Below are 12943 nucleotides of genomic sequence, written 5' to 3'. Positions count from 1 at the left end.
TGAAGAGAATGGCGTCAGCAGCGTTGACGTCATCATTTTAAAAACACCATGGAACCAGGTTATCCGTCATATACATAATATGTAGTATTTTAAAAATGCATATCTTATCTTATAAGGGATCTTATGTTATAAGGGCTAGAGGAACAGAAAAATGTGCCAAAAACACCATGAATCACACAAGATTCCCAATTTAGAAAAATAGTACTATTAATTAATTAATTAAAACGCAAAAAATTAGGGTAATTTTTTTTGGAGTATGAGTTTAATAGTTTAAAATTAAATAAATAGAGGTTAGTATATTTTTGAGTAACATTTTAATATCAGCCGGTAACATTTATAGAAGTACATTTTGTATGTATATTGCTTAAAATTATTACATATTGTATTTAAGTACACAAAAGCTTAATATGGATAGCTTCTGCCTGTGTTCACTCGGTATAAGCCGGTTCTGTAATAAAATAAAAAAAAATATTTTTAAATAATGAACATATTGTGGCGAGCTTTGGAGTAGGATTCTGTCAGTCATGTAGGCTAAAATTAGTAATTGGTAGTAATTGGAGCCTGCACAGTTTGGTGTCACCATGTCGCTTATCCTCAACAAACGTTTGATAATTTAAAAAAAACACATTTAGGGCTAAATGTATAAACATCGTTAGTTATAAAAAAGAACATATGATCCACCCGATAGAGCTTTTTTATATTTTTTTATTGTCCTTGTAGGCAGACGAGTATACAGTCCACCTGGTAGTAAGTAGTTGCAGTTGCCCATGGACTTCAGTAATGCCAGGAGCAGAGCCAAGCCGTTGCCTACCATTAAATACTCTCCATAAGCCTTGTTTGAAGAAGGACATGTCATAGCGCTCCAGAAACAGCGTGGAGGGGAGCTCATTCTAAAGCTGGACGGTGCGTGGCAAAAATATCTCTGGAAACGCACTGTGGATGAATGCAGTGGATCCAGGTAGCATGTGAAAACGAGATGATAGGATCATCTCAAATCATTCCTCAGAGCACATAGAGTAACATTTTTCCGAGCCGGGGGCCAAGCGTACCGGTATAGCAGCCAAAGTCAAGCCACCCCAGGCGATGCCGCTGGTGTTGCGAAATACCCCGCTGGACCAGACCTAGCTTGTCGCGTCAGAACGCGAAACAACGTCAACTTAGCCGGATTGCTTAAGTTTAGTAAAACTGTTGTTATGTAACTCGTGAGAGCGTTGGTAGCGGATTGCGCAGCCTCCCCCAATCAGGTCGCACCGTAACCTTAATTGGGGGGCAGATGTTTGCCACAGGGGTCGGAAGCGGGCTAAAGCTCTTTTCGGGCCCCCGGCTCGGCAGTGACATATAGAAATTTGAACTGCTTACTCGCAAACGAAAAATGCTCTCTAGTTTGAAGAGCGAGACACCAGTTATATAATAATGGAGAGATCGACTTCATGTCTCTATGTGTGGATGGGTACTGGCATCTACTACCGACCATCACTCAAACTACGAAAACATCATGAAAAACATAACAAATAATTTATATCTCACCCGAATTTCCTCAAGTCATCATTGCCCATATGGAACCGTCTACCGCGGCAATTATTTGAAGAGATCTGATTGGTGTTCTCGCATTGATTTCCAACTAAATGATTATAGGAAACCGTTGCAGAGAAGTATTCCCATGCACGATTGTGGTTGCAGAAGTTGAGCACGCATCCGGGTTGTGAAATACCGCCATTGGGGAAGAAGTCAGCATTTGCAACAGCGACACCAATGCCGAGACCACCGATTGTATAACCACCGTCAGTATGGATAGCTTCCACGTAGACACCATCAGTAGGTGCTATACGATCAGAATTTCTGTTCCACAGTGGACCAGCTGGATCTAAACCTATTAAAGATTTATAAGAGGCCATTACATTATGCACACGACAAAAAGCTCTTCATATTACTCATATATCGAAGCTGTTGGTATTTTAATTAATTGTTAATTGTAATGAAATTCATACCAGTGACACGTGCAACGCGCCCTCTTAGCTCCTTTCCAGCATTTCCGACTAAGTGAGCTCCCAAGCTGAATCCAATCAGGTGCATAGAATTGAAAGGAGCGCCAGTAATACGATTAACAAAATCCAAGAACTGTCCCAAACCCCTGCCAACAGCAGGAACGCCTCTTACAGCAGTTACATAATCGCTGATTGCCAGCCTCCGCCAGTCCAATATGATGACATTCACGTTACTTTTCCTTAGATATACTGGAATTAAAAATGGAAAACCGTTTTTTTTTTAAATATGTAATGTACCACCACCCTGCCTATTTCTGCAGTGAAGCAGTAATGCGTTTCGATTTGAAGGTAGGGCAGCTGTAGTACTGTTAAAACTGAGACCTTAGAACTCTTGTCTCAAGGTGGGCGGCTTTATACGTTGTAGATATGTATGGGCTCCGGTAACCACTTAACACCAGGTCGTGAGTTCGTTCACCCATCTAAACGCTTAAAAAAATATAAAGCAATTTAAGTTACAACTGAAGTATACCTTTTTTGGATCTAACATAAAGCGGCTGGTCAAATTATTAATACTCATTTCAAATTAAGGTCTTTTAAATATTTTTTGTTGTAGTGTAATTTGAATTTTTCATTATTGATAGGGGTAGATAGATGTTGTAATTCCATATTCGTTGACACTAGCACCACCGGTATGTCTATTATTTTGAAGAACTCATACAAATGGTTGTTGGAGTAAGATGGCCGTTAGTTGTGTAATTTTACTTTCTAGAGTTAAGAGTTCTAGTGTTAACATAGTAATCGATATTTTCGCCACATAACACCAATTCACGTCGCTATGACATAATTATTACATATTTATTATTAGTTATAATTATACCTATACAATCTATACTAATATATAAATCTACAGTGGTTTTTACGGATGTTTCGTTATAACTATTGAAACATGCATCCGATTGACTTGAAACTGGGTATCCATGTAGAAAATACATGTACTTAATGGATAGGCTAATATTTATATGAGTGTTGGACTCCCTAATAATAATGACAATAAATAATAATGTTAATTTTAAATGCCCAGCGAAGCGGGCGAGTACGGCTAGTCATATACATAATTATTTCGTTCGAAAATATGTTGATTATTTTGTTGACGTAAATTGGCATTGATTTTTAATCATAATTAGATAAAACCAACTTCGATAACGTTAAGGAGTTTTGCAAAATACAATTACGTATTACGTACTTATATTGTAATGCGATACGTGACCAAATTTTTCATTGTATGCGAACATAATCAAATAAAATAAGTTAAAACCTGATTGGTTGTATAGAACTGATTTTGATTTTAGAGCGCATAAGTACTTTCTTAAATTATGATAATCAATTGAAACAAAAAAAAACTCTAAGTTAAATAATGAAGTTTGATTTTACTTGGCTTGTACTGCTCTCGTGGTCAGATAAGGATAAGAAGAAGAAGAAGTTGATATTCACTTAGTTCACACAAATTAAACCAATGCTGACAAAAAAAGAAAGGCTATTCATCTCTTCTCAATATTCATGAAAAACTAGCTTATTTTTCCAAATAAGGTCAGGTTCAATTATTTCATCAAATTCTTTACGAGGCCTTTTGATTTCAATAATATTAATCATGTACTCCCAACTTACCGTCACGAAGGACACCGTTCAATTCAGTTTTCTGGTTGCTTAGCCATCCGTGAGCGACGACCACGGTTGGTACGTTACGGTTAAAGTTAGATGAAGTAATTGAGTTTGCATTGTTCATTACCAAGGTTTGCGGAGAAGTTGGATTACGTCTAAAAATGGCAAATGATAATTTTTTATTAGTTATTAGACGAGTGGCAAGCTTCACGATTGTTTCAAAGGTTTCGTTTTTAAGGATAGTCATACCGTTCTTGTTAATAGAAGGGAGATCTAGTCCATATTTCAATAATAATTTGAATAGCAGCATCAACTTCTAGTGTCAAAGAATTTTAGTAACATCATGAAAAACGCCAAGAAAACAATGTAATAGCCTTTTTTTTCTACCTAAGCTGATGGCCTTGAGTGGCAATTTCAGCGTAACCCTAACAAGTATGTGAGCTCACGGGGCTCAAATCTGACACCGTTGCTAACATTAACCCTAGTAAGAGCCGTGCTTCGCAGAATCTACCACCGGATCGGAAACGCGACCCACTGAGAAGATCCGGCGAGAAATTCAGTGGGCTATGTCTATGGGTCTTACTCGTCGAGCCCTTCTTCGCAAGCGACGGGTTCGGCGAGGACGGTGACCAGTGCTTGAGGTACCTAAAAGCACCGTTAATGGATCGGGAGGATCCGAAATGCCGTGTAGTAATATTCGTAAATCTTCCGTAATTACGAAAACTGAAGAGGATTTTAAACTTGGGAATCAATTAAATGAAAATAATAAACCCGAGATTAAACCATAAAAATTAAAACTAATTAAAAACGAAGATGTCTTGTTTATCAAGAAATAGAATAGAGTATCCTGAATTAAGACTAATAATAACAAATTTTAAATGGTTCTGGTATTTTTCAGACGGGATAATCCTGACAAAGGCTCCTCTGAGTTACAAGAAATGCAGAGAACGGAACAATGCAAATTCTATCTGTCATTACAGTCGTTGACACTCAACTAGCTACTGTTCTAAATTACACTAATTTCATTCTCATTTAAAATTTCAAGCAGTATTAGAATAAAGCCAAAGAATTACATCCGAATGCCTTTCGACTGACTTGGGTCGTTTTACCTAATCATGGCAATAAGCATGATCATTATAATGAACACACCTTGTGTACAATAAGTAGATGTTATTAGCAGGATTTCTCTCAATTTCGCTGAGCAGTTGCATGTTGGGTTTGGTTTCGAGATCGACATTTTGTAGTATACCGTCTCCGTCCGGGAACTGAATGTAACGGGAGTATTTCGCCTCCTCCTGCGGTACGGGCACCGCAGAGGCAACTGTAACAATGCCCACATGACTTGTAAATTTCGTAACTGTAACTTTCACAGCAACTACGAGTAACAACAACAAGTAAGCCGAGACACAAGACGCGCGGAACAATTCATTAACTATCTATCTTGGCTCAGCGAACCAATTCAGTCTTTGGGATGAGCATCAGCTTAGCGAGCCAATGTTGTCTTGACTTGGAACTCACTATGTGAAGGATTTAAACAAAGTCAATATTTTATTATCAAGAACGTATCAGAGCAGATTCCCTTGTTATTTTACTACTTATTCTGTAGTAATGATGTATCTACATATATTTGTATATAAACTTTAATTATTCAAGCAAAAACAGATGTAGAAATAAATTAAAAATATTATTTGGAAAAAAATATTTTAAAACTTTGATTACATAATCTTTTTTATATATATATTTTTAATGTCTCTTATTTCTCTAATAATTTTCATCAAATTATCTCCCGTTTTTTATTTGAAATTATATTGTTTTAAATAGTAGCCGTGATCATGATCCGGATATACTCGTAATGGCTAGTACCAAATTTTCCCAATATCTGTTATCTCGTGAACCTAATTACAGTGAAAATAAATTAAATATTAAAATAACATACCCGCAACTATCAACAGGAAAGCCAAAGGGCTACGCATAACGTATGCTATCTGAGGTCAATTCAGTTTTGACTTAATAGCACCAGGTATTTATTTGGCGACTATCTTCGAAATTCGCGATACAATTTAATCTAATCTTGTTAATTTTTTGTGATTTAGTATAATATTTTCCATATTTTCTACTTAGTACCAAGATTGTTACGGAGATTGTTTTGATATATGATTTAATTTGATAATTATATCTGAAATGTGTCATATTACAAATTTGTTACCACACAGACGCATGATATCACTAATTGTTCTCTATTATTACTAATTTTATGCTGAGTTGCTAAGCTGCTGTATTGTATAATAAGAAGATGGGTGTAAAGTATATATGTAATTATCATGTCGACAATATAACAGAACAATGACTTTTAACTTTCAAATTAGAATCGGTTTTAATACAATATACAAAAATGTACATGACTAATCCAAAAAAAAAACCATAAATACACGCTTGCATACAAATTTGGAGATTTCTACTGTAGATTACAGCCATCAATATGTATCACAGTTAGAACAATACTATTTCAAGGATAGCAATAAGCCGGCGAAGTGTTTATTCAATATCATGTAATTTTATTATTGTTATATTTATTATGATGATACCAATACTATAACACATATTTGCATATAATTATTATTTAAATATACATATATAGAGACGTACATAGAGAATATTATGTATTTAGATTTAATTTAAATATTGTAATTAATTATTTATTGTAATATTTTTCTGTGATTTCAGTCAGTAAATCCACAATTCACATGTAAGTTGAAGGAATAATTAAAGAGCAAATTTAGTTTAATTTTTTTATTATCAGTTGAGTTCAGTTGAAATTATTTGGAGATGAGAATAATTGAGTGATTCTTTGTGGCGGAATAATTCATTTTCTTGATGGTCCTGTGATTCTTAAGTCGGTCGATGATTTTAGTATGGGTATCTTCTAGCAGTGTTAAGTCGGTATATGCCGGATCTGAAACAATCATGAAAATTTGTTAAATTGTGATATTTATCGTAATAAATATAATTAAAAATGAATTGTTGCTAAAACTCGAGAACAGAATTATTTATGGAAGTCCAGAGAAGGTTTAAAAGGTAGATAAATATGAAACTGCTCGGAATTAAATAAAAATCCGCTGTCGGACGGATTCCTTTTGTTTGTTTTAAGTTTATTTTATACAAAAGTTTAGGTCTTTTTAAATATATCGATTGAGGCACTACGAAGTCTGTCGGGTCAGCTACTCTATACATATAAATAAAATTGGAGTGTCTGTTTGTAATATTGAAATAGCCGCTTTTTACTACATACATGCATATGAATATATATACTGTACATACACCAAAATAACATTTTTACAATTTTTGTCTGTCTATTTCTTCCGGCTAATCTCTGGAACGGCTGGACCGATTTTGACGGGACTTTGACTGATAGGTAGCTAATTATATAAGGAATAACTTAGGCTACTTTTTTTAGACTAGCTTTGCCCCGCAGCGTCAACCGCGGTACGACAATAACCGCGGGTAGCATCGCGGGATTCAGCTATCAATAATAAAATTTAATGTTACCGAAGCGAAGCGAGGGCGGGTCGTGAATAAAAATACATATTTCCATTTATGAAATTGGAATTTTGTACTCACCCAGTTTTCCTTAAATTGTCATTGCCCATGTTAAGGCGTCCTCCACGGCAAGTGTTAGCCGTAACTTGTGCCATATTGTTGCATTGAGTGCCGACCAAGTGGTTGTATGTAACCGTAGCAGCAAATAATTCCCAAGCTCGATTGTGGTTACACAGGCTAGTGGAGCAGCCGGGCTGTGAGTTGCCGCCATTGGGGAAGAAATCAGTACGAGCAATAGCAGATCCAATTCCAAGACCACTGGTGCTACCGTCGGTGTGAATAGCCTCAACGTAAACTCCGTCTCCTGGCCTAAGACGGTTCGAGTTGGTATTCCATAGAGGTCCGGCGGGATCCAGCCCTGAAATCAAGCAAACAATTTTTTTTTTTTTATTGCTTAGATGGGTAGGCGAGCTCACTGCCCACCTGGTATTAAGTGGTCACTGGAGCCCATAGACATCTACAACGTAAATGCGCCACCCACCTTGAGATACAACGGCTGCCCCACCCTTCAAACCGAAACGCATACCGCTTCACGGTAGAAATAGGCAGGGCGGTGGTACCTACCCGTGCGGTCCTAAGACCAGTAAAAAATGGCTTTAGTTTTTTCTTTATTTTAATTGAAATAAATATTCTGATGCAAACGAAGGAGAAAAAGGTACCTGTGATGCGAGCAGCCCTTCCACCTATTTCACGACCTGCGTTTCCAACGACATGAGCACCTAAACTGAAACCAGCTAAATGCATATTGGAGAAAGCAGCGCCAGTAGCTCGGTTAAGAAAGGCTAAGAACTGCCCAACTCCTCGGCCGACGCCCGGTACCCCTCTTACTGCGGTGGCATAGTCTGACTGAGAAAGATAGCTCCAGTCGACAGAAATTATGTTCACGTCAGCTTTGTTCAGGAATGCTGTGAATATAAACAAAAAAACGGGATCAGCTAAAACTGTTAGAAGCAAACTTTATGTTATTTTAATCAATTCAGGGATTTTTTTTCGTGTTGTAGGGAACTAATAGGAGTTGCAAGAAGAAGTTTACCCAAATCATATGATACCGTCGACCTACAAGGTGATTAATCTCATTTCAAATATTGTATGGGGTGGTATTGAGGAAGTAGATCGCTTGAAGAAGTAGGAAGTTAACCGCGCTAGACATAATGTTATAGTAGTATATCAGAACTACTTGTTTCATTAAAATTTAATTTAGGTTTATTGCAGTTATGACAATTTTTCGCTTTTCCCGATATTATAAAAATATCCAAATCGTTCCACCTGTTGTTCTCGAGTGATGCCCATACGAATGATCGCCATTTTTATTTTATTTTTATTAATATGGATTATAATTACCATTCCTAATAGTAGGATTGGGCTCGGTATTTCGTGTGCTGAGCCAGCCGTGAACAATCACAACAGTAGGATTGTTGGCGTTGAAGTTCGAGTTAGTGATTGAGTTGGCATTATTCATTACCAAAGTTTGGCTGACGCGTGCGTTGCGCCTTAAAAAAACCATATTATGTTATAAAAAAAATTCATATTATGTTATTCAGTCTTTATTCATATCATTTAATCTCTTAAACCTAATTGTTCTAGAATAATCACATTTAAAGATAACTGTCGTACATAGATTTTAAATTAAGTTCTTAAAGAAAACAAAACAAAACCAAATTACAAAACAAAAGAAAGAAAAAAAGAATGAAAAAAAAAATTAAACTTGCTTGGTCCAATGATGAGGGCTCCTCTATAGTTAAGAGTAATAAAAGTCAACGCGGCTTAATTTACAAAGTGCAATACTGTTGATGTGATGATACACATGCTAACTAATCTAACTAATAATCACAGTCTTTACTTTAGCAACCAGAAGTTTGGACTTCATGTTTAAGTATCAAAGTATTTTCAAACGCGGTTTCATGTGAGTAATTAGAAAGAATGTCCAGAATTCATATCCTAGTGCGAAGTCAAAGTAAGGGAAAGCTAATGAGCTAGGGTTAATCACTCATTAGATGGGTCATTGACTATGTACACAGTAGCAATATCTTGGAAAACGAAATACATGATTAACGTACACAATTTCATAACTACCTTGTAAAAAGAAAATATTGATTCGCATTATTCCTGTTTACTTTATCCAGAAGGTCGTAGTCAGGTTCGGCTTCAAGATCTACTTTGTGAAGATTGCCTTCATCATCAGGGATATCCATATAACGTGGATACTCGCCTCTCTGTAACGGTTCTTCCTGCATAGGCACCGCAGCAGCAAGATAGGCTTGAAGAATAAAAGATAGTTAGATAGTTTTTTTAAACTTTTCTGTCGAAGTTTTAACTGCAGTAATTGTCACCGGCTTTGTTCATCTTGTTTGGCTGCCATTGATGTAATTTAGTGTCTTCAATTTTAAAAGTTAGAAATTCCATATAAATAAATTTATTTGTTCAAACGATGACTCATTAAATAAAATGTCTAATACATGTAATGAATCTAAATCTTAGAATTATATTCTAGTTTAAATGTTTTTTTTTTTCGAAATTATGCTGCTGACTACATACCACGTGCCAGCGGACCAGAGTTACCTGGAACTAGAGCGCTCTATTTACATTCTGTTTCCAGAAATCTTTTTTGCCACGTACCATATCGTATTCTGTAAATACCGAGGAGGTATTTGCTTAACGCTACGATATGTCATTCTTAAAAAGAGGTTCAGTTATTATTCTAAATATATAAATATCGGTTCAGCTATTTCTCTGATATTGGGCATTCATGGGTTTAGGTAACCGTGTACCATCAAGCGATACGTATGGTCACTTGCCTGTCATAGCAAAAAAATCTTAAATTCCATGATATTCACATACCTGCGCTAGCCAGTAAAACGACTACAAAATTTTCATGCTACACGTTCAATTGGATTTCGGAATATACTCAGACTGATTGAATAAATATTCAGTATTTATTCAAAATAACGGTATGATAAGCATTATCATTTGTGAATGAAAAATAATTTTGGAAACAATAAGCAGTATTTAGATATTCGGCGATATTTTTGGGTGCTGATAATTTTGTTATTATGTGAAAATTATTTTCCTTAATCTAAAGTTATGAAATATGCATTCGTTATCTTTAACTCGCTACTGGGCTGTGCATGAACTTAGTGTTATGTAATAAAACATATCTGACATCCAATAATTATTCATGAAATGCTGTCTTTCAACTATAGGCGTCTAGTGCTGGACTTATGTCCAAGCTCAAGCTTTGCCAAGTGCCCGTGTGTGTGGTTTCCCGTTGATCTACCTTGTGGAAGGCCTATCAATGCTACGTCGGAAGAGGTTCATGAGTTTCCAGTACGCGGTCGACACTCGAGAACTCGCCAGTGGGCATGTGTTTTACGTGCAATGTGCCCTTCCCACTGCTATTTCAACCTCGTAATCTTTGGGCTTTGTCGATTATCATGGTTCTTCTGCGAATCTACCCATTCCTTTTTTTTTATCTCGCAGGGAAAATCTGATCATAGCCTTTTCTATTTCTCTTTGGATGACCTTGAAGCTTTTGATGAGGACCATTGTGAGCTAACATAATATTAGACAGCAAATTATTTGAAATGTGTATGGATTATTATTGCAAAATTACTAATAAAAATAATTTTTTTAGGGACAGTTTGAGGCATTGCCCATACACAATTAATGCGTAAAAAAACAATCTAAATACGATCAGAATATTTCAAAGAATCTAGCTAAAGACAAATTCCTTTTCATAATCAAATTTTTCATACAACGAATGGCGCACGAGTTGAACTTGTGCCAATATATTATTTAAATCACCTAAAGTTTTCTCGCTCGCGCTAGAAATTGAGCGATTTTTAGAACATTCGTTTTTTATTGGTTTCGGAAGTATTTTATAAAACAATGGATTTTATTATATTGCATTACTTGAGATTTATGTGCGAGTACGAGTAGAACAAATTTAAACATATAGTTTTACCTCGTGTGTGTTTTTATGATTGTGTGATGGAGTTGGATTGATCAACAAATTATATCTTTTTTTTTTCACAGGAGAAAATCGCCGCATCCCGTGTCGTATTATATGTGGGAGTTGAATGTGGCGGGTAGCCATCATACAACGCAAGATAATTGACAGATGCCTGAATCTCGCTTACGACATTTTCAAGATAAAACGCATATATACAAGTTCCGAACAACAACATTCGGACCGTCGGTCTACCGAGCAAATAACATCCGCTCGGTGGAAGATCTTCCTTTCGCCGTAAACTCCCCAAATTGAACATCACTAAAATCTCCTGCCGCTCACAGCCGGTGCTATACCCCGGACCGGGCGGGAACCCAGTCGGAGCTATTGAGACGGCGGGACAGGGTTTACGCAGAGCATATTACATCCATCCCGCCGTCCGCCATATACGCCGGACCGGCGGCCACCGGCGACACGACCACCGGTTCCCTCGGTCAGCGGGCCGAGAGCCCGGCTTGATGGCGCCGCGCTAAACTACGGTAGGCAGCGGCTTGGCTCTGCCCCTGGCATTGCTGAAGTCCATGGGCGACGGTAACCACTCACCATTAGGTGGGCCGTATGCTCGTCTGCCAACAAGGGCAATAAAAAAAAAAAAAAAAAACCTTCCCCGACGCCACAACGCCAGCCACGACAAGTCAGGTCCTATCTTTGCGATCAGGACACGGCGCTGCACCTCCCAAGCGGGGCAGACAGCGAGCGTATGTTCCGCCGTGTCCAGGTCGTGTCCACAATGGTGACACCTCGTCGTCGGGTCAGCCCCTATCCGGTACAGGTCGTTCCCGAAGCATCCGTGCCCGGTCAGCACCTGCACCAGACGAAAGGTGAGACGTCCTCCGCCACGATTCACTCAGTCATCAAAAACCGGGTAAACCGCCTCGACGGTCCGTGGTCCCCACGTGGGGTTGGCTAATCGCCTCGACATTCGATGATCTTAGGGCAAAATTATGCGTATCACACAGGAACTCGAAACACTCTTTGAGATAAGCGAGCTACTTGTGGTAATGTCTGTTCGGGTGGGATTTTTGAAATAAATTTTAACCAACTTCCTCATAAGTTGTAATTTTGAGCATAACCTCAGAATCGGACCATAGAAAACATTGGAAAAAGATTTGGGAGAAAGAAAGAGAAAATAGCAAACAATTCACGTATTTTAACTTAAACGAATGAAAAACTTAAAATAGTAAATGCTATTATTCCTTGAAGATAGCACGATTTGGGTGACTTTGTTGATTTAAAAATAAATCCCCAAAATAAATAAATGAGTAACGAAGTTAAATATATTTCCTTTATATTTCTCAATGATACTGACATCAAAACAAATATTATCTGTTTACGCAAATACACCATAATTATATGAGAAAACATAAAAATGTATTTGCAATCTCATTAGGAACATGTTTGTATTTCTTTTTGTTTGATTTCTATAAAAAGATTCCTATCAGTAGATATTTATTAAGTTGCTTTCTACGTAATGATAAATCAGATATTGAAACCTATACACAAATCAACATTTTTAATTATGTTATTAATTTTAATGTCCTATTTTAATTAATATACAGTTAATACATTAATAGTATATAATTAAACAGCTGTGTATTGTTTGATATACATATACTGATAAAAAAAAATTTGGGGTGCGTTTATAACACCATAAATTTTTATGAATGTACTTTTTTCAATACAGGTAAAGCATTCG

At 36.8% G+C, this 12943-nt stretch overlaps 2 protein-coding genes across 2 annotated transcripts; both read right to left on the bottom strand.

The window, feature by feature from the left end:
- Nucleotides 1–295: 295 nt before the first annotated feature.
- Nucleotides 296–5651, bottom strand: LOC114253088 (pancreatic triacylglycerol lipase). Its single transcript, XM_089736260.1, has 6 exons — nucleotides 5581–5651; nucleotides 4794–4965; nucleotides 3651–3799; nucleotides 1989–2234; nucleotides 1528–1870; nucleotides 296–448 (listed from the first exon to the last, which is right to left on the bottom strand). The coding sequence occupies exons 1-6, from the start codon at nucleotides 5615–5617 to the stop codon at nucleotides 403–405; spliced, it is 993 nt and encodes a 330-aa protein (XP_089592386.1). The 5' UTR covers nucleotides 5618–5651; the 3' UTR covers nucleotides 296–402.
- A 768-nt stretch (nucleotides 5652–6419) lies between these two features.
- LOC114253087 (phospholipase A1 member A) lies at nucleotides 6420–10201 on the bottom strand. The gene is made up of 6 exons (XM_028187849.2): nucleotides 10080–10201; nucleotides 9315–9498; nucleotides 8583–8731; nucleotides 7901–8146; nucleotides 7263–7599; nucleotides 6420–6597 (listed from the first exon to the last, which is right to left on the bottom strand). The coding sequence occupies exons 2-6, from the start codon at nucleotides 9473–9475 to the stop codon at nucleotides 6552–6554; spliced, it is 939 nt and encodes a 312-aa protein (XP_028043650.2). The 5' UTR covers nucleotides 9476–9498; nucleotides 10080–10201; the 3' UTR covers nucleotides 6420–6551.
- Nucleotides 10202–12943: the final 2742 nt, after the last annotated feature.

The sequence above is a fragment of the Bombyx mandarina genome, chromosome 21 (assembly GCF_030267445.1).
Source record: "Bombyx mandarina strain Sakado chromosome 21, ASM3026744v2".
Classification (NCBI taxonomy): domain Eukaryota; kingdom Metazoa; phylum Arthropoda; class Insecta; order Lepidoptera; family Bombycidae; genus Bombyx; species Bombyx mandarina.
Note: the sequence above shows the minus strand (reverse complement) of the source record. Positions and strands in the feature narration are given on the sequence as shown.